Raw genomic sequence first — 20345 nt, forward strand, 5'->3', positions numbered from 1 at the left:
AGCCTGAAAATAAAGTATATAAATTTAGAAATTTTTCTTACATTGATACTTTTTTTCCGAAAAAAGGAATTGATTGAACAGACATGATCACAGTACTAATAGAAATCAAAGTTAAAGCAAGAAAAATATTTAGCTTGTTACTTCAATTAATTAGAGTATTTCTGTTTTCTTGTCTTTGACCATTTACATTTACATCTGACTTAGTTTTAAGTAAGAATGGTTAATCCAGGGAATGCCTTTTGCTGCAAACAACAGAAGACCTGACTGTGACTTAGGAAATGCATATTTGTCCTTCTGCTCCCTGGCCTTTTGCCTCATAATAAAAAATTTGGGTGTTTGCGAGAATTCATTAGCTTAGGTTCCCAGTGATGCTAGAGCCAGCGTATCTGGGATTCTCTTGGGTCTTTCTCTCATGCCGTTTGCTTTGTGGATGTAATGTGGCTCCTGCAATTTTAGATGTCACATCTGCATCCAAGATGAGAAGAAGGTGGGTGGGAGTGGGGAGACTAGTGCCAGGTGTGTCTGTCACTTTTTAATCAAAAGTTTCCCAGAATCTCTCTCAATAGACTTCTCCTTAGTTACTTCTTGGAGGGGCAGTAGACAAGGGGGACCATTTGGTTACATTCTGTGAATTCAGTGAATAATTTCACCTGTGAAGGCTCAGTTTCCTTAACTGAAAATAGTGATATTCTGCTCTTGTAGCAGGACTGTTAACGAGAAACAGAACTATTCATAATGGATGTTCAAGTGCTTGGCAGCTGTCACTGACTTAGACACCATCCTCTTTGCCTTTGCTGTTTCCATGTTGTATAAAATAATCTCTCAGATATTTCATGTCAAGAATTTTTTGCCAATGACACTTCCTCTGGGACATCTTCATCCTTTTGTCACAACTGCATTCCTTATTTATGTTGGTAAGTTTGTCTTCACCAAGTTCTCTGACTAGATACAGTCTCTTGAATGGTGGCAGTGTCAAAAATTCCCATGGTCAACTATTTCTTCCATAACTTCATTTATCTTTTATTAGAATTTTACTTCCAGCATTGTCACTTTTTGTTTCTTTGCTTCACTTTCATCTTTCTTGGCTAGTGCCCTTTTTTGATTGATCTGTTTTTGTAAAATGTCATGTGGATTCATCACTGGGAGACAAGGAAGCAACACAGCTATACACTTTGCTGTCTGTGCAATGGTCCATCAATGAAGACTTTGAATGAAATGGCATGGTTGGTCACTGATCATGATGGGCGTCTAATATTTACATAGCGATCTCTGAGCTGAAGAGCTGGTAGTGAAGTTTGTATTTTATGCAGTTACTCACAGTTCATACACCATGGTAAGTGAAATCTGAACCATGTTGTTGAGTGGTCTTATTTAACCAAGATGTGGTAACTGAAATTTGTCTGTATCAGAACTAGACAAAGCGAGGACTGTGTTTGTGAAAGGAGCCTGAACTGTCTGTCCTGTGGAGCTTCCTTCGGCCTGAGTTTTGCTGATCACATATCCACGGTGCAGCTCAGCATGTTCCTCCATCCTTTTTTCCTTCCTGCAAATTGGCATCTGCATTCTCCCCAGACAGTATTGCCATGGACTCTCATTGCTGTGAGGATATTTAGTTTATGTGATGAAGTGTTGACATGTTTTAAATTTACCTTTTGATACAAAAAGTAAAAGGTAGTTGTGTTGGTGTTAATCTTTATCACTTTTTGAAAAAGGAAAACCATCTTTTGGAATGAAGTGGTTGACTCATTGCCCAGTCGCTGTTCTTAGCTTCTGCTCCAGGACTGACCGAGTTGTCACATAATTGGAAGGGTTGCTGCACAGAGGAGGTACGCATGTTGGGATAACAGACCGTGCACATCATGATCGAGATTTCATAAATATCAGTTTCAAACAACTAGCCCTGGATATTACTGGAAGAGACTTTTATTTTTGGAGTGTTAAAAGAGGTTGGGGGTATTGTTTGATCTCAACATTTTTGATGTTTCAAGCCTTTTTTTCCCCCCTCTTCACTTTTCACAAGCATATTGTTGAAATAGTTTCCATGTCTTTTTTTCTTTAATAACAGATTCTATAGTTCGATGTACATGGAATTCTTTGCCTCCTCCCACCACTTTTACAAAGTAATTTAAGTTTCCAATTAATTTCATTGGTTTTTAGGTATAGCAGTACTTGTATAGGGCAGTGATATGAAAGATAATCAGACCTTTTCCATCATATAAGTATCTTTCATTCTTCAATTTCTGATGAATAAGTTTAGAAAATTTTGCAATGCTTTGTACAGTGTTGTGTGTCCAAAACCACTCTAAAGAGATGCTACAACTTTTAATTTTGTGTTCTTTGGCCACCACATAGGGACATCAAATTGGCCACATGTTTCAGGAAGGAAATGTTGGGCATTGCTTTGTGCGCTTCATATAAATATATTCTATTCTTTTGAAGTATATTGTGGGTAACATTTTTCCCTTTTATCCACCATCTTGAAATTATTATGTAAACGCTTAACTGTATCATACTAAATCACTGTATTTTTTGGGTGAGAGGTAGGTTAAGATCAAAGAAAATAAATGCACAAAAAAACAACATATTCTACTCAGATTGTTCTATTTGTACTTGTGTACATGTCTGTGTATTATGTATGCAGAAAAAGGAGTAATTAGCCTTTTATAGACGTTTACTTATCTGGAGTCTTGCTGTGTTTCTCAAGTAGTTAATGCATAGGTATCTGAGTAAACAGAAGTAAGAAACTGCTTTGCCTCCTCTTTTACATAAAGAAATATACTTTATATATTTAAGATTTTTCATAAAACTGAAAATTCATCCTGTGGAGTGATTATCTTCTGTTGGAAATTATTTCTTTGAATTGTAAGTAATATATTAAAAATAATATTTTCATGCCCTAAGACTAGCTTGATTAAGCCTATAGAACTTACATGTAAATCAGTAAGTAGGCCAGTAGCTTGTTTAAGTATATTGCTAGATAACCACCACCAAATGCATTTATGCAGCTTCCAGAGCCTAGTGATCACTTTTCCTTTGCAGTAGGGGTTTCATTAAATGTCTGTGATTTGCAGCACTTTATGTCAGTTCATCAGTTATCCAAATCCAGAACTTTCAACCCTTGATAGCTGGACAATTGCAATATTTTTTTTCTCCAGTTTTCGAAAAAGCTTCTAAGTTCTCTTATAAAGATTCAGTAGCTAGTAGGTTGGATTTCTTCCCAAGTCTTCCCTAAACCCTCACAAAGCTATGCCTTAAATTTATACTGAGTCTTAAAGTTGTAAGTGAGATATGATTGAGGTAAGAAGTGAGTGTTAACAGATCTTAACTGCTGTTTTTATTTTGTAAGGAAAGTAACTTGTGGTTTTCCAGGAGACTTGTTTTAGGTTGACATCAGATATTGTCAGACTTGTAAATCCTCCCTCCAATTTTAGTATCATCAGCTCTGTAGAGCCTCCTTTAAATTTTAGTGTTTAACAGAACCAAGGGGTGGGGGGGGGAACAGAGCTTTCCTTCATTGTCATAGGGATAGTCTCAGCTGATCCTGTATATAATGTGCAAATCACCATTTATAGCTTTCCTAAAAGGAAGTGCCTCCAGGGAATGGAATTTCACTGGGTCTACAGATAGACCTTCCTATCTGAGAACTGGCTCAGACCATGATGTTGAAAGCATCAGATACTAAGTCAGAACTTTTAAATATGTCCTCACACGATATCACCATGTGCTAACGACCTGAGTTGACCATCACAGGCATAGTAGTGCTACCTCATGCATGGCTGATAAGACCAGTAGAATAGACCAACACATGAAAAGACAAATGTGTACACACACACACACACACACACACACAGATCAATAACAAGGGTGTTTCCAGATCACAAGATAAGATCCATGCTTAATTAAGTTGAAGGAAAACTATCTAGAATTTTTAAAGGCCTGATTGGCCTGTGTCTTCTGTAATCAGCCTAGAACCTTTTAAATAAAAGATCAGATGCCAGAAACTATTTAGAATTTAAGACCTGAGGCTAGGATTACTTGAGGAGCAGAGAAAGCAGGGAAGCCTGAGAGGTGGGGTCCAGTGGACCGGGAGTTCTAGTCCCAGTCTGCCGTTAACAGCCCGGAGACCTTGGGCAAACAGGGAGCCTCTCTAGACTTTAGTTCCCTGAGCAGTAAAGGCAGCATGCCGAACCAGATGATCGCCGTCATTCTTTCCAGCGTGATAGTTCTCTGATGTGTTTTTACTGGCAACATGGCGTTTGTCCAAGCCTCTTGATCCTCTCACTAAGAGATTCTTTATCCTAGCGTTTGCTAAACCTGGCTGACCATTGTATTCATCTGGGGAGTTTTAAAACTGCAGCATCTTAGGCTCTGCTCTCAACAGACTAAATACAAATCTTCAGGGCCAGTGTTTAAGACTCATTGCTTTTTCTGCCTGATGTGTCACAGTGGACCTAGAAGAGCACCTGCTTAGTGATCGTTGTTTATATGAACGCAGAACATTCTAGAAGAGTTGGTAATTGCATGGTTGCATTAGTTAATAGTTTCATATCACTCTTACTCATGTAGCTCTCTTGCAGGTGGACTAGAGCCCTTTTCTCCTTACTCCAGAATTTTTCTACAGGTAATTGTCATTTTCCACAGGCACCTGACACAGTGTCCATTTAATGAAACTTTGTTGGAATGGATGAATCTAAAATTTTATTTCCTTGCCCTAAACTCTTCCAGTTGCTTTTTACACATTTCACTTCTTTGCCCTGTCACACCCTCGCTGAGAATGTCTAGAATCAAGCGTCATCACTGTCTTCTGGGTGACTACAGCAGCATTCCGACTCATCTGCTGGTGTCCCTTCCAGTCAGTCTGTACACAGCATTTGCAGAATCATTTAAAAGCGTACCCTGATTTGGTCATGGCCCTGTCTGCATTCTTCAGTCACTTCTAACTGCTTTTTAAAAATTGAAGTATAGTCAGTTTACAATGTGTGTCAATTTCTGATGTACAGTATAATGGTTCAGTCATACATATACATATGTATATTCATTTTCATGTTCTTAGCTGCTCTCAAGAATAAAGTATAGGCCCCTTAACAGGGCTCACAGGACTTGATAGGAGCGGGAGCCTGTCTTTCTTTCTAGTCTTTTGCTCTTTTACTCTGAGTCTGGGTCACGTTGTTAAGATTCTACCTGAGTCAGGGCCTTTGTCCCTATGATTCCAGACCCCAGGAATATTGCCTCTCCCACCAAGTCCCATTTCAGCTGTCATGCTGCTCCCATTGCCTCTCTATTAGTGTGCTCACTTGATGTCTTTCTCTTCCACTAGAGTGTAAGTTCCAGGAGGACAGGGATTATATATGTTTTGGTTATACCATGGCTTCTCAGCTTGGCATATTTGTTTAGTGAATACAAGCACTGTTTTTTGGGTTTTTTTGGTTTTGTGGGTTTTTGTTGTTGTTGTTTTATTTTATTTTGTTTATTTATTTTTTTTTTTGCTTGCTCCTTTTTGGTATGTTTACCACCATCAAGTCCGTACCTTTTTGCCCTTAATGGTTGGACAGTTAAAGTATCTTCATAACTGGCTTCCCTGCTTCTAGCCTTTTTCCATTCCTTTTAATTCTGTGTATTATCCCAAGATACATTTCCTTAAAAGTATCTGCATTGGTTTTGTTCTTATCCTGGGAGAAGCTTTGATAGAATCTTTACTATCTGTAGATTAAAACCCAAAGTTTTCAGCCTGACTTTATGAACCTCTTGAAACTTGGACCCAACCTACTCTTCCATTATATCTCTTCTGGAATAATCTTTTTTTTCTCCTTCCAAATACATTTCTCTATTTGATTTTTCTTGAATTTGCTGGAAGTTCTCATTTCTAAGTTTTGCTCGTGTGTCTTTACCTTTGTGGAATAAATGATAATTAATAATGGAATACCAATCATTTCTCTTCCTAATGAAATTTTAATCCATGTCCTTCTTTAAGGACCAGCTTAAATGCCATCCAGATCAAAATAAATTCCTTTCTTCTACTTAGTACATGTAATGGGTACTCAGTAAATGCTCGTTGAATTGAATTATCTACTTTACATCATTGCCATTTTGAGATTGGTGTGTGTGGTTATTTTATCATATTTTTGTAGGCATATAGAGGCATGAACATTTTGTTTTTTATTCCTATCACAATGCCTTTCCTTAGTTGACATTACTAACTTAAATATCTACAATCAGTGATTCCAATATTAATTCTGAGAAAGCAAAGCATATGTTATTTTCTTTAAATGTAAATCTTACGGTCTTTCAAGATAAATTTGAATCTTTTATTTAAATACTTCAATCATATGTGTCTAAAACTATGCCTCACTTTTAGCAATAATCTTGTATTTGGGGATATAGTGAAAGTAGAGTTAAATTATCTGAAATATTACTACTAATATTGAGTGAAGGAAATGATTGCAGGGGAAATAAGGTCTTAGAAACAGCTCATAGTTGCAACTGAACATTCCAGAGGTGAGTCAGGAAGTGTCCACAAGGGGGCGTGCCCATCTAGCCATCTAGAGAAACTTGACCAAGTCTCTCTCCTATTATGCAGGTAGAAATGCCTGTTTTACAAATGAACTCCTAGGTCATGTCTTTTTTTCTAGGAAAAAGAATGGAGCTTCACCACAACAGAAATTCCTACCCATTTTCTAATACCTGTTTATTTTGGTTGTGTGATTTTCCAGGGAGGGGCAGGGGACAGGATGGAAATGGGGATTGCCTTGTAAGCTAAGGCAAGTCTATGAAGCTTGTGATTGTGCGCCCGCCCCCCCCCCCCATTTTGAAAATATTTTCACTGTGCAAGCATTGTCATTGCTTCTGTGGTCATTTAATGTCATTTGCTCAAGGGATTGGCAGTGTTGCATTTTCATTGCTCCATTGATTTGCATAGCCTGAGGTTATGAGGAACTCACTAGCGAGGGACCTTAGGAGTGACAGGTTTGAGTGATGTTTCCATCAGAGGTCATGGCCTCTTGGGATCTTCAGTTTTTCTTTCCAGTACTTGTTTTACCTTGTCTTCAACATTATCACCAGCAGACATTTATTGACTACTACTTACGTGCAGGTTTTAGGGAGCAAGTAGAGCATGTGGCCCCTGACCATTGTATGTGGTCCAGGGGAATGAAACGGTAAAGGGAGGTCATACTGTTTGGTATGTGCTAGAAGAATGAAACCATCAGTGAGAACTACAGGGACTAGCAGGATGGAGAAATTGCCCTAAGTGCACTGTTTCTCATGGTAGGCTTTATGGAAGAGGTGGAATTTAAGCTGGGTCTTGGATAAAGATTAAAGCTTACATACCTGTGTGCAGAGAAAAAGAAAGTCCTAGGTTTAGAAGCCTGTGAGTGGATAAGCTGGTTGAACCAGAGTTTCTGTAGGATAGTGGTTTCAAACCCAAATGCTTATAGGGGGCCATAGCCTGAATGTGGGAGGCAGTCTGGGGAGGGAGGGGCGTGGATTGCAATACATATTCCACTTTAAGGTATTCAACAAACAAAATTCACGACACTAAAATCATATACCATGCTGGTCAAACCAAACTCTGGTTTTCACAGCCTGTAATCCCCAGTGGGGCCATGACAGTTGATAAGATACAGCTGTTCACAGAATTTAGCAAAGTGAAATAGGCCATAGAGGAAGTAAGTCCACAGCCAGAGTGGACTTAACGTCCACTTGAGTGCAGATGGACTCAACGTCCATCTACTTTTGTTTGCAGGAGAATATTTTGAAATATATATGAATGGTGCCCGTCCCTGAGGCTGTTTGCATCAAACACAGCCTTCTGAGTGTTGGGAATCTCTGAAAACATCATTGAGGTTAATTTGAATGGTGCTAGAATTTCTCAGATATACTACTATCTTAATTAGTTTATATCCTAGAATATACTTAGCTTCTTTCCTGCTCTTTGTAATTCTTTGATCTGTGTCTAATTTCTAATAAAATTTTAATCTATTGAGGAACAAAAAGAAAATAAGCATATGGACACTTGTTCTTTTTTGCTTGTTAACATGTTTATCTTTAGTTATATGTTTATGATTTTGAATAATAATTTTTTGTGAGTATACTCACATGGTCAAATAAATACTACTTTATCTAAAAAAAACTCATATCAAATAAAGTCACTTATTACTGTGTTATTAAACTCAGTGTCAAATATTGTTCTTCAGTCTGAAGAGGGTGGAATTTAAATCCAGGTTAAATGACCCATCCCATTTGTTATGGTGTTTCATTGGCAGGAATAGACTCCAGATTGTCCAAGTTACTTTCCAGTCCTTTATCTGTTATTCCCCACTGCTTTAAGACTCAGTTCAAAGGCCAGAGGGGCTCTGGTATTTAAAAGAAAAAGTGTAATTTTATCCAGAGAAGGTAAATGTAAGCTCTGAAATGAAAGAAAGACCAGAGGTCCAGACCACGGCCAGGTGTTCCTGGAAAGAGCCAAATTGGACAACTAAATTGAAAAAGGTTGCCTGCTCTTATTTAACAGACTTTGTTACTGTCTATTTAATTAGCCGGGTCTTAGCTCATTTATGTGTGTGTTTTTTAATCTGCCAAGGTAGCGACATTCATGGCCTGTTAGTGTGTGTGCTGGTAGTGTGTTGTGCTATCTCTGTCGCTGAAGTAGGTGATCCATGTGCCTCTGTGAAGTGGAGCTGCCGAATAAGGGGCATCCCCTCCTTCTCCCTCGAACATGGTTCCCAGACGGCAGGGAGTGAGTTTAGGATCTTGAAGGATGACTAGCTCTCCGGTGGGAAAAGTGAAGTTCAAGCTAAAGTATTGTATGGGTATTAATTACTTAGAGCTTTTAGGGAAAGCAGTTTGGAATTAAAGAACCTGAACTGGTTAATCAAAAACGAGGAGAGTGTGATCTGGTGCCAGATGCACTAAGAGGATGGGAGGGAAGGAAAGAAGTGTCACCAGAGAAAACGCTGAGTGGTGGAGTGTGCGACCGAGATAAAGATACATACTTTCTTCATTGATAGAGTGAGAGGCTTAGTGTTTCATGGTAGGAGCCTTAGAAGTTTATTTTGAACAGGTGACCAAAGGGCACACAAAATCTCCTGAAATAAAGATCATTTCCATATTGTGAGAAATGAATCTAGACTTTGGTTGTTATGGGACGAGTGAAAGATTTCTCAGCAGTTGTTTAAAGATGTGCTTTGGGGGCAGAACCCATTTAGGAGGGATGTGCAAAAGCATTACATTTAGGGAAGATCTAAATGTGAAATAATCAGAGAAACCTGTGAGGTTGTAGGAACACTGCTTTAAATAGGCTGAGTCTGGATTGTGAATACAAACTGAGTAAGGTGCAGTTTCTGAGGACAGGGAGTTTGAGTTGTATTGATGAGGTTCAATTAAAAAATATTCATTTCTTGACATTTTGTTAGTTGCTGCTTACAGGTGGATGAGGGGCAGGACAAGCTTTGAAGAGTCCGGGAACAAGCCAGTGTATAAAGAGTCTTCCAGACTGGGGAGAATGGCTGGTTTTAGGTTGTGCCTTTAGGGCCAGGGCCTCCCGAGACCTTTTCTGGGGTTACTTGAGGCTCTGGGACTTGAAGAAGGGCAGAGTTTTGATGTGGCTCAGGGCTGGGGAGTAGAGAAGAGCCGCATTTGGGCTGAACGAAGTGCCAGGGAAGCAGGAGTGGCCGTGTCTGCTGTCCCTCCAGTGGGCCAGGGCTGTGCTGGAGACGGGGGAGCGCGGCCTTTGCTGAGGCTGAGGTGATTCACAGAGAAAACGATCGCCTGTTAGATTAATTCATTGAGTTAACAAGCTGTCTCATCACAGAACCAATTTTGCCCTTTTTTTCTTTTTATTTGTTTATTTTTTATTAAAAAATTTATTATTTTTAATGGAGGTCCTGAATGGAGGTACTGGGGATTGAACCCAGGACCTCACGCAGACTAAGCATGAGCTTTTACCATTGAACTATATCTCCACCCCCTTATTTGTTGATTTCCTTCTATTGCCTTTTTGGATCTTAATGTTTAATCATTAAGATTTTGATTTTTTGATTTTTCATCTTATCTCTCTTTTTTCTCTTCAAGTTTATCTTGTTCTCTTTCTATCTTGTTTAGCTGGACACTTAGCTTATTAATTTTTTTTTCTTGCTATCAACGTTTTGGGTATGAATTTCCCTGTGAGTACCATTTTTCCTATATCTCTCATAAGTTTTGCAATGTAGTATGTTTATTATCATTCATCATTAAGTATTTTTTGTTTCTATTTGGATTTCTAATTTGATGCATAATTTATTTAGAAGTGCTTTTTTCTTTTCTAATTTTCAAATTTTATTCATCTTTATGGACTCCTAGATTAATTGTATTATAGTCAGAGATTATATTCTGTTTGATGTTGTTTCTTGAAATGTGTTGTGATTTAGTTTACAGGTTAATGTATGATCAATTTTTGTAAATATTTATTTGTATTTGAGAAGAATGCTTCCCCTCTAATAGGTACAGAATTCTGTGAATGCCTGTCTATTTAAGCTCTTTAATGTGCTATTCAGATCTTTTATTTCTTACTGATTTTCTTTTCTTTTTCCTTTTTTGGTCTTTTGACCTATTCATAGCTAAGAGAAATGTGTTAAAATAGCTCATTGTGAGGCTTGGTTTGTTGATTTCTCCTTGTTGCTGTGTTTTTGCTTTATATATATTTGAGGCTTTTTTTTTTAGGTACATACAAATTTAGAATTATTATATCTCCTTGGTGAATCTAAACTTTCAGTATTTGTCATGTAGATATCCTTTGGTTCCGTTAACATTTTGTGTCTTAAAACTTATTTTTCTTGCTGTTAATATAGCTACATTGTTTGGGTTGGTACCTGCCTGGATCTCTCTCTCTCTCCTTTTTCCCTGTCCTTTTACTCTCAGCTTTTCCATGTTCTTATTCTTCAAGTGTATCTCCTATGAATAACATACAGCCAGATATTAAAACCCGATTAATTAATTTTGTTTTTCATGAAGGCTTGTTGTTTTATTTGCTTACCCATTCCTTGTTTCATGCCCGATTGTTCTTCTCCTTCTTGGATTATTGTCTTATTCCTTTCAGGCTGCTGTAACGAAATACCATAGACTGGGTGGCTTACAGACAACAGGAATTTATCACAGTTCTGGAGGCTGGGAAGTCCAGCATCAAGGCCTAGCAAGATTTGGTGTCAGGTTGGGGACCCACTTCCTAGATGGCCATCCTTCTGCTGTAACCTTTCATGCAGAAGGGGCAAAGGGCTTCGTGGGCTTCTTTGAGAATCAGGCATAATCCCATTCATGAGAGCTCTGTCTTCATGGCCTAACCGTCTTCCCATGTCCCACCTCCTGACACCATCAGCTTGAGGGTGAGGATTTCAACATGTGGATTTTTGAAGGAAGGACACATTCAGATCACAGCAGTTATTTTTCTTCTCTTTAAAGTATACATTTATTTATTCATTCATCTGTTTAACAAATATTTATTGAGTGCTTAAGATGTATCAAGTACTTTTCTGTGTGCTTAGCATATGTTAGTGAATAAAACATACACAGGTTACTGCCTTGGTGGAGCTTCCAGTCTTGTGGGGGAGGTTGGCAGTTTAAATAATACGAAAATAAACTGTATATTTTAGGAGATGATGACGTGTTATGGAAAAGAAAGTAGAGTCAAGAAAGGAAGAGTAGGAATGCTCCCAGGTGGGAGGGTGGGAGGGTGGGAGGGTCAGAGGGAGGTATTAGCATGATCCTCTGGGGCTTCATTTAGTGCAGGTCTCCTGGTGGTAAATGCATTTCATTTATTTATTTATAAATGTATTTTATTTTATTTTTGTTCCTAAGAGGTAATTTTGTTAGATACCCACTTGTAGGTTTGTAGTTACTTTTCTCTGAGTACCTTGAATATATATGACCGCCTGCTGGCTCCCATTGCACTTGTGGGAATTCCACCGTCATTCTGTCATAGGTGAGCTTTCCTTTCTGTTTGGCCCCTTTCCTTTCTCTCTGCTTCCCTGAGATCTGGATTCTTATTTTTCATTAGTTCTGAGGAAATTTGAGCTATTTTCTCTTTAAATATTTTCACTTCTCTATTCTGTCTGTTCTTTCCAGTTGGGCATACATTAGACTTTCAGTATTTGTCATGTAGATATCCTTTGGTTAAAAAAAAAAAAATTTACCATCTCTTTCATATTTTCCATCATCCACCCCCCCACCGCTGACAATTGCAATCAAATATGTATTAAATGTTATATAAATATAAATGTGTTATGCTATTAGGAAAAAGTTGAAAAATTTGTTTATGACCTGACGTTTTGAATTCTTGGTTGTGTACTTTAAGATAGATAGACCTGTTGATTTTTTTTAAGGCAAAACTTACAATCGGTGAAACACACACAACCTTAAGTGTTTAATTTGGTGAATTTTGACATGTGTACACAACCGTGTAACCTGCACCCCCATCAAGATAGGATGCTGCTCTTACTGTAGAAAGTTTCCTTGTACCCCTTCATAGTCAATGCCCTCCTCCCAAGACAATCATGTTTCTGATTCTTTTTCACTGTAGAGTAGTTTTACCTGTTCTAAAACTTCAGGTAAATGGGATAATATATCATGTACTCTTTAGGATCTGACTTCTTTTACTCAGCGTGCATCTAAAACAGTATCCATGTTGTTGTACACATCACTGGCTCTTTACTGAATAGTCCTCCACTGTTGCCAGTTTCACAGTTTGTGTATCCATTCCCCTTTTGATAGACATTTGAGTTGTTTCCACGTTTTGACTATTGCAATTAAAGGTGCTATAGACATTCTTGACAAGTCTCTCTCTCTTTTTTTTTAATTGAAGTATAGTTGATTTACAATGTTCTGTTAGTTTCTGGTGTACAGCATAGTGATTCAGTCATACATTATATATACATAATTTTTTCATTGTAGGCTATTATAAGATATTGAATATAGTTCCCTGTGCTGTATCTTAGGTCCTTGTTGTTTATCTTTATATAGTAGTTTGTATATGCTAATCCCAAACTTCTAATTTATCTCTTCAACCTCTTTCCCCTTTGGTAACTGTAAGTTTATTTTCCATGTCTATGAGTCTGTTTCTGTTCTATAAATAAGTTCATTTGTCTCATTTTTTTAGATTCCGCATATAAGTGATATCATGTGATATTTGTTTGACAAGTCTTTTGCCATATATTTTGATTTCTCTTGGGTAAATACTTAGAAGTTTAATTGCTGGGTCATAGCTAGGTGTGTTTATTCAATTTAGAATTTAAAATTTCTGATTTAGAATTTTAAAATTGTGATTAACATTTATTCCAAAAAAGGTAAGAGGCCAAATTTGATCAACATCGTATTTTTTAACTGACTTTATGTCATTGGGATGTATTCTATAAGTGTTTTTACCAACTGAATGGAATTTAATGATCTAGTCAATATTTTCTTAAGGAAAGTGTCATAATTATCATTATTCTTAGATTCCTCAATTTTAACTTCAACTCCGGTATATCTTAGGTTTGCTATCCTTAACCAGTGGTTCATTATGAGTACAAATTAAATAATATTAATTAAACAACATATTAACAAGAATAAACAAGATTTAGAGCTGTATACAGCTACGATGGTGGTGGTTTTTACGGCTCAGCTGTGGAATAATCTACGTCATGAGCATATTCACCTGGTTTCCACCATCACTTACATGTGCTCACTCAGCATGAACACTGAGGCACTCAAAGGTTCCATTTGGAAGAGAAAAGAAAACCCATAATTCAGTATTTGTAAGATTATTTTAAAAACCAATATTAAAACCACTGCCTTTTCCATCTTTAATGTTGCAGGCCCCAGAACACTATAGGAATTCTGCCAGTTGGAAAATTTGTCCTTTGCTACCTTTGAGGGTTTGGAATTTTTAGGTAATCCTCTGGAGCTGTGTTATAATATGAATTTATACTTAAAGCTGTAATCTAGGTATATTAAAGCCCCTTAAAAGCCTGGTTAACACACTTTATTTTTATTTTGAGCTGAAATTTTTTCTGTTAACTTTTGTTAAGTGACTTAGGGGATTAATAAGAAAGATTTTTATATAATATATTTCTTTTCTCTGTTGTAGATGTGTTTGGCACTAATTTGTGTAGTGCTGTAAAGATTTTAATACATATTCATTAAACCAAGAAAATAAAGGATCATTTAAAAATAGACATCTTGACTGTGGTTGACAGAAGCATTGTTTTTAGTATTGGGCATCAGAAGGGTGGTTTTTCTGGAGAAGCGAAAGGTTGTCAGGTATTCTTATATCCAAATTTTCCTTGGTTTTAGCCAAGCCAGACATGTGAAAGTAGATAATTCTAGCTAAATCGTACTTTGTTTACACACGCAGTGGATATACTCTGAGCCCATAGCGGCCCCACTGTAGGAGACGATGTGGAGCCAGACCGAGGTCTCCGGTAGCCAGAGCTATCATTCCATCATCAGGATGCTCCCATACGTCGGCAGTGTTTCTCAGGTGGAGGCTCATGCCAGTTACAACGCTGCTCACCAACCTAACAAAGGTGTATTAGGAAGGTTTATTATCTTTTGAAAAGATGTATTTCTGTCTTTATTACTGTATCAGGGTAATCCCACCATACACTAGTTTCAGGATGCACTTACACATTTGAGATATCATTCTTGTGTTTTAGCTCTTTGATATTTGAGTAATTCTGTACAGAAGAAAGACCAAGTTAATGAGATAAGTAACTGATGGATGGTGTCTCTTGGCAAGTTGCAGAGTTAGAGTGTAGGTTAGAGGCTTAATTTTCACGTGGAAAGTACCTGCACTTTGTTCTAAGAGATTTATTCCTTTTAAAGTATTTTACATGTGTTACTTAATTTAATTCTTACAATAACTGTGTAATAGCCACCTCCAATTTGGAGCAGAGAAAAATAAAAACTTTTGACATTAAGCCCAACAGAGATTACTGCATTATTGGTTACTTCAAGAAAGTTTTACTTCACTCTTTTCCATAACGCATGCAAACTCTATGCCAACTTCATATACAGTTGTTTGTTCCGATGGGAACTATAGTTCATACCGTTGCCTTTAGTCACATTTCTATCCAAAAAAAATAATGCACATAGCAAGTTTTGGTCAAGGACAGTAGGTATATGTGATCTGTGTGGCTCACGTACTTTTAAGTATTTATGGAGTGCAAGAGTATAATAGTAGCTCTGTAGAAAAACAGTCATTGTGTGTTTTTTAGCCTTTCTAAGATTTCATTTCTGTATAAACAAGCTCTGTGAAATTATTATGGCCAAAATACCAATGTTTGTCTTTCACTCAATTTATCTACACTTCATAAAAATGCTTAAATATTACTTCATCATCCTTAAATTTGCTTTTCAGTATGTGAAATCTAGGAACTAATTCTCAAATATTTATGAAGCAATTCTGGTTTCTGCAGGTGTTGCAAGCCATTAGGAATATTCAGCTTAATTTGGAACAGGATTCTCTATTTTTTGCTTGATTTTTTCAATTTTGGAAAACAAGTTACAGTAAATCCAGCTGCACATGATCCTTTTTGTCTTTCTAGAGTATTAGGGTTAAGAGTTACAGTTCACAATAGCGTGATTGAAATGCTAAGAGAATTGTTTCGCAGGTAATGTACATCACTGTGTCTATGTTACGTGTCCCCTCAGTAAAGTTCTATTTGTAGAATGTCTGTGTAGGATCAGCAGTCATAGTTAATGAAAAAGGACTAAGCAGGAATACCCTTTCTTGACTTTGCTGTTGCTGTTGTTGAGGAAAGCTGTTTTACAGTATCTATTTGTGTGACCGTTATCTATTTCTAAAGAACCAGTAGATTCAATAAGATCATACTTTAAAATAGTGAAGCAGAGTGGATCAGACCTTTCCTCGGTGTTTACAGTCGGGTTGGGAAACTATCCTTGAAAGTCAGACAACCTGCTGTCGGCAGAACCGTGATATTCTGGGATCTGGCTGTGTCAAGCCTTTGGCTGGACTTCTCCCAGCTGTGCTTAACAGGAAGCGTGGGACTGTAGCACTGATTTCAGTCAGTTACACCTTTTATGTCGAAGTCAGCACTGTCATAGAATAGCAGTGTGTTTAAGAGGAGTTAGAATTTAGAGCTAGAGTCTCCTAGTAGATGTAATATTTGTTATGGTGTACTCTACCTCTAAATTTTTTAGTTTGCTTTAAGGCAAAATCTGTTGTTTGCATTCTGCTTCCAATATTTCAAAACTCCCTTTTATGTTGCTCAGCTTCTAAGGTGGCCCTGGGGGCTCATTGGCTTTTCTGGGGATTGCCTTAGTGTGGCATTTCAAAACCCACCCAGCTGGGGACCGCCTGCACAAATAACATCTTGCTCAGTAGTTGGAGCATAAACCACACAGGAGGGGGAGCTGGTCTTGTTGAACGTGGGGTTGTGCCTCACTCTTTCCTACAGACTTAGGTGTGGGCATGAGGATGGGAGTCTCAGGTTCTGGGGCACCCGTGCCCTAGCGTAAGAGAACCACCACGACTGCTCTGAACCTCAGGACCTCGAGTAGCATGCCCTTTTAATACATTTAAAAGAGATGATGTTTCATGGAACTTACCCTCCCCTTCCCTTCCTTCTGATTTTCATCCAGCAGCGTAAGATTTGTCTGTTTTGCACAGGTGACCCAAAAATCTTTGAGTAGGAGACAGCTGCTTGTAGTCACAACATGTGAAATGCCTTAAGCATGTGGAGCCTGAAACATGACACAGAAAGACAAAGATGCGTCCCAGGAATGTACAGTTTTCTGCCATATGACTGACAAGCGTATTATTAATATGCAGAGAAGAGAGCTTGCCATAAAGTTTCTCCCAAGGAAGGAAATATAAAAGAAAATTGCAGTATGGTCTTCTTCAAGACCATAAATGTCATTCCCTTCACTTATTGTGCTGAATATATTACTTTTAGAAATTTGTATATAACATTTTATAAAACACTAATAAGGCCATTTATTAGTTCACTTATGCCATAGATCTTTTCCTCTATGAATTCTCAATCATGAACTTAATTCTTGAGATTAAGGAGACACTGGGATATACTGTAATTTATATTAAATTGTTTTTTTCCCCTCTCCCATAGAAAGGCATGTTAGGCTTATTGTTAGAGTAAAGCAATGAGACACACTTTGTTCAGGATTTTTTCAAAGGGAAATAAATTTTGACTTGAACCGGATTTAAGTGGCAACTTGATAATAGATAATTTCAGGAGATTACTGAATGTCCCCTTTAAGGATTAGCTCAGATTTCGTTGTGTCATGATATCATTGTCACACACCGTGCTCAGCCGATGCTCGGGCCACTTTTGCTCTGCAGGAGAACGACTCGGGCACTTTGGACACAGTGGGCGCGGTAGTTGTGGACCACGAAGGGAATGTTGCTGCTGCCGTCTCCAGTGGAGGTCTGGCCTTGAAACATCCAGGGAGAGTTGGGCAGGTAAGTAATTATAGGGTTTTTAAACTAGTTTTTCAAGTCAAAGCATGGAGTTTTCTAGCTCACAAGTTTTTAAACCGGTAGAGACATTTTTTTTTTTCCTTTAGAAAAAAAAATACTGTTCTTAACACTTACGTAGTTTAAATCATCAGTCAAATACCTGTACAGGATTCTGCCTAAAATTAAAACCTGCCTCATAGTAATAGGGTTCTTTTTGATCTTCACAATTGTTAATGTTACCAAGTCCCAACTTGTTCTGGTTGCTGCACATCAGTCCAATAAATCAGGAGATGAGGTGCTGGGGCAAGGAATAACTTTATTCGGAAAGCTGGTAGACTGAGAAGATGGCAGATGAATGTGCTGGAGAACCATCTTCCCCAAATCAGAAGTCAGGCTCCTTTTATACTAAAAAGGGGATGAGGTATGGTTGGTTGTTCGGCTGGTTGTTGCAAACTTCTTGGTGTCAGAATCCTTTGTTCTTGCAGCTGTCCACATAGGTCAGGTCATGGTGTTCCTGTAAACCTCCAACAAAACAAATATTATTCTCTCTCCTGCAACTTTTTACCTCTATATAAGGGAAAAGTATACCCTTAAAGGTCAGAGCCTTGAGAATGGGCTCTCCTGTATATTTCAGGCTCTAGGCAGCATTCTTTTACAAAAGGTGCAGAACCAGCATGACTAAGCACAGGAGACAGAGCAGAGGGTTAGAGTTAAAGGAACAGATCTCATATGGAGTCAGATTTGTTCTTCCCTATTACAGTAATCCTGTGTTTTGCTGCCTTCCACAGGCTGGGTACTGGCCTGGGCATTTAGTAGACATTTAATAAATGTGCATTGATTCCCATTTTCTTTCTTTGTAAACGTCATTCTCTTTAGGAGCAAGCACCTATGTTGCTGCTTATTTTTCAGGTGGGAAATTATTTTAGAGTTACATTTTGTATTTCCTCCATTCAAGGGCCAGTAACATTTTGACCCTTAATCCCTCTGATTAAGCATATCAGCTATTATTTTTATAGACTGACTAGTATTCAAGTCACCAACACATGATACCACTCAGGAAACTGAGATATAATAAGGAGGGTCTAATTTACATGCAGCTGGCTTACTCCCAGTTCACTTGTCCATCTTCACCCTGACCCCCCCATCTCCAGCCTTTAGTACTGTACTGAGGATGAAAGTTAACAATCCGTTGGATCTAATAACCTTTGTGAGTATAGACCAATTTGGCACATTACTTATGGGCTTAACAAATATTTGTTGAGTGAACAAATGAATTGGACACCCTCATGAAGTCTGTTGAAGTAGTTGCACAGGGTGTGTTTAAGCTCAGTAATGGGATCTCATGTTACACCTGGAGCACCACATGGCATGGTTTGTGTGCTTTGTCTCTCATGTTTGGAGGAGAGTCGGGGTCACAGTTGCTTTGGACACGAGGGTTAGCGAGTGCTTGGAACAGAGTGGTCTGATTCATGGAACACATCTTTGCAAAGCCCCAAGCGATGTTCCCTGATCTGCCCTTTCTTGTGGACAAGCCACATACAGTCCTATGGTGGGAAGGGGAAGGGAAGAATAATTAATTTTGTGCTACTCTTTGCCTCCCATACAAGGGGATTTATGGGGGATGATTCCTCAACATGTGTACAATGCTTTGAACTCATTATAAAAAGCCTTTGTCTGGTCATGGTATTTATTTTTTCACATTACAAAGCCCTGTGTATTTGTCATATTTGGAGTAAGAAGACCAAGCTTGCCTATCAGATTTGGATGCCTTGGTGGAGAAAGAGAGAGAGGAGCCAGCAGAGCTGCCTTCACTGCATTGCTGTTGCCATGACTTTCTCACTGGGTTTTGTTTGTTTGGGCTAGCAAAACAGCAACAGCAGCACCAAGGACAGCCCTGGACTATGTTAGCAGGATTATACTGGACAATCTTGAAGCCCTTCTGCCACTGATTGTCATGGAAAAAGAAATATTGTGAAACCTACACGTACACATTTGAAAGTTGCTGACAGAGTAAATCTTAAAAGTTCTCATCACAAGAAAAAAATTCTGTTAACTATGTATGATGATGGATGTTAACTACACTAATTATGGTGATCATTTTGCAATATATGCAAATATTGAATCATTATTTTGTACACCTAAAACTAACATGGTGTGTGTCAGTTATACCTCAATTAAAGAAAGCTTACATACTGATTTTCCCCACTTGGCTAGTTTATGGAGACACAGTTTGAGGGCTGAGAGATCAGGAGAGGGTGTGGAGGGGAGGTGTAGAGGTGCTTACAGAAAAACGCAGTTGCTTAATCAGGTGTGTTGCTAAGACAGGGGAGAGGCAGTAAGCCTGGAAAAATGTAAGCATCAGATGAGAGGGAAAGAGCCAGTCTTCTTGACAATCATGACAGAATGAAATATAATTCCCCAGCAAATTGTTTAAAAAAGCAAAGACCAATTTTTTTTAAATGTAGTGAAATGAGATTTTTGATACATTTTAAGTGCACAAATAACTATTTACTAATTTTAGCATATTACTCATGTTAGTTCAAATGGTGAAGTGGCAATTTGAATTAGAACTTCTTTGTTTCCTTAACTTACTGTAATAATTAGAATTTATAAGTGGGACATGAGAAAGGAATTACTATATTCCAGCCCTCCCCACCCCCTCCCCTTCCCACACTCAAACAGGCAGTTGAGTTTAGGGGTTAAGAGATTTTGGAATTAGGTAAACCTTTATTCTAATCCCACCTCCCCGTTTACCAGTCTCCTTACTGTGGCCAAGTTACTCCACGCATTTAAGTTCTGCTTCCCACAACTGTAAAATGGGGATAAATAGCTACCTTACAAAGTTCTAGAAGATTAAATGACATAATGCATTTAAATTGCTTATCATGGCCCCTCACAATAA

General features: G+C 38.1%; 1 protein-coding gene across 7 annotated transcripts in view; it reads left to right on the forward strand.

The window, feature by feature from the left end:
- LOC105083132 (threonine aspartase 1) overlaps nucleotides 1-20345 on the forward strand; it is a 261114-nt gene that overhangs the window by 74081 nt on the left and 166688 nt on the right. For all 7 annotated transcript variants that reach the window (XR_006721050.2, XR_006721051.2, XM_045508688.2 and 4 more), the window contains one exon: nucleotides 17327-17446. Coding sequence is in view for 5 of the 7 variants with exons in the window: in XM_045508688.2 (XP_045364644.2) it covers nucleotides 17327-17446 (120 nt within the window). In the remaining 2 variants the exon portion in view is untranslated. The remainder of the gene's footprint in view (nucleotides 1-17326; nucleotides 17447-20345) is intronic.

Source organism: Camelus bactrianus, chromosome 19 (assembly GCF_048773025.1).
Source record: "Camelus bactrianus isolate YW-2024 breed Bactrian camel chromosome 19, ASM4877302v1, whole genome shotgun sequence".
NCBI lineage: Eukaryota > Metazoa > Chordata > Mammalia > Artiodactyla > Camelidae > Camelus > Camelus bactrianus.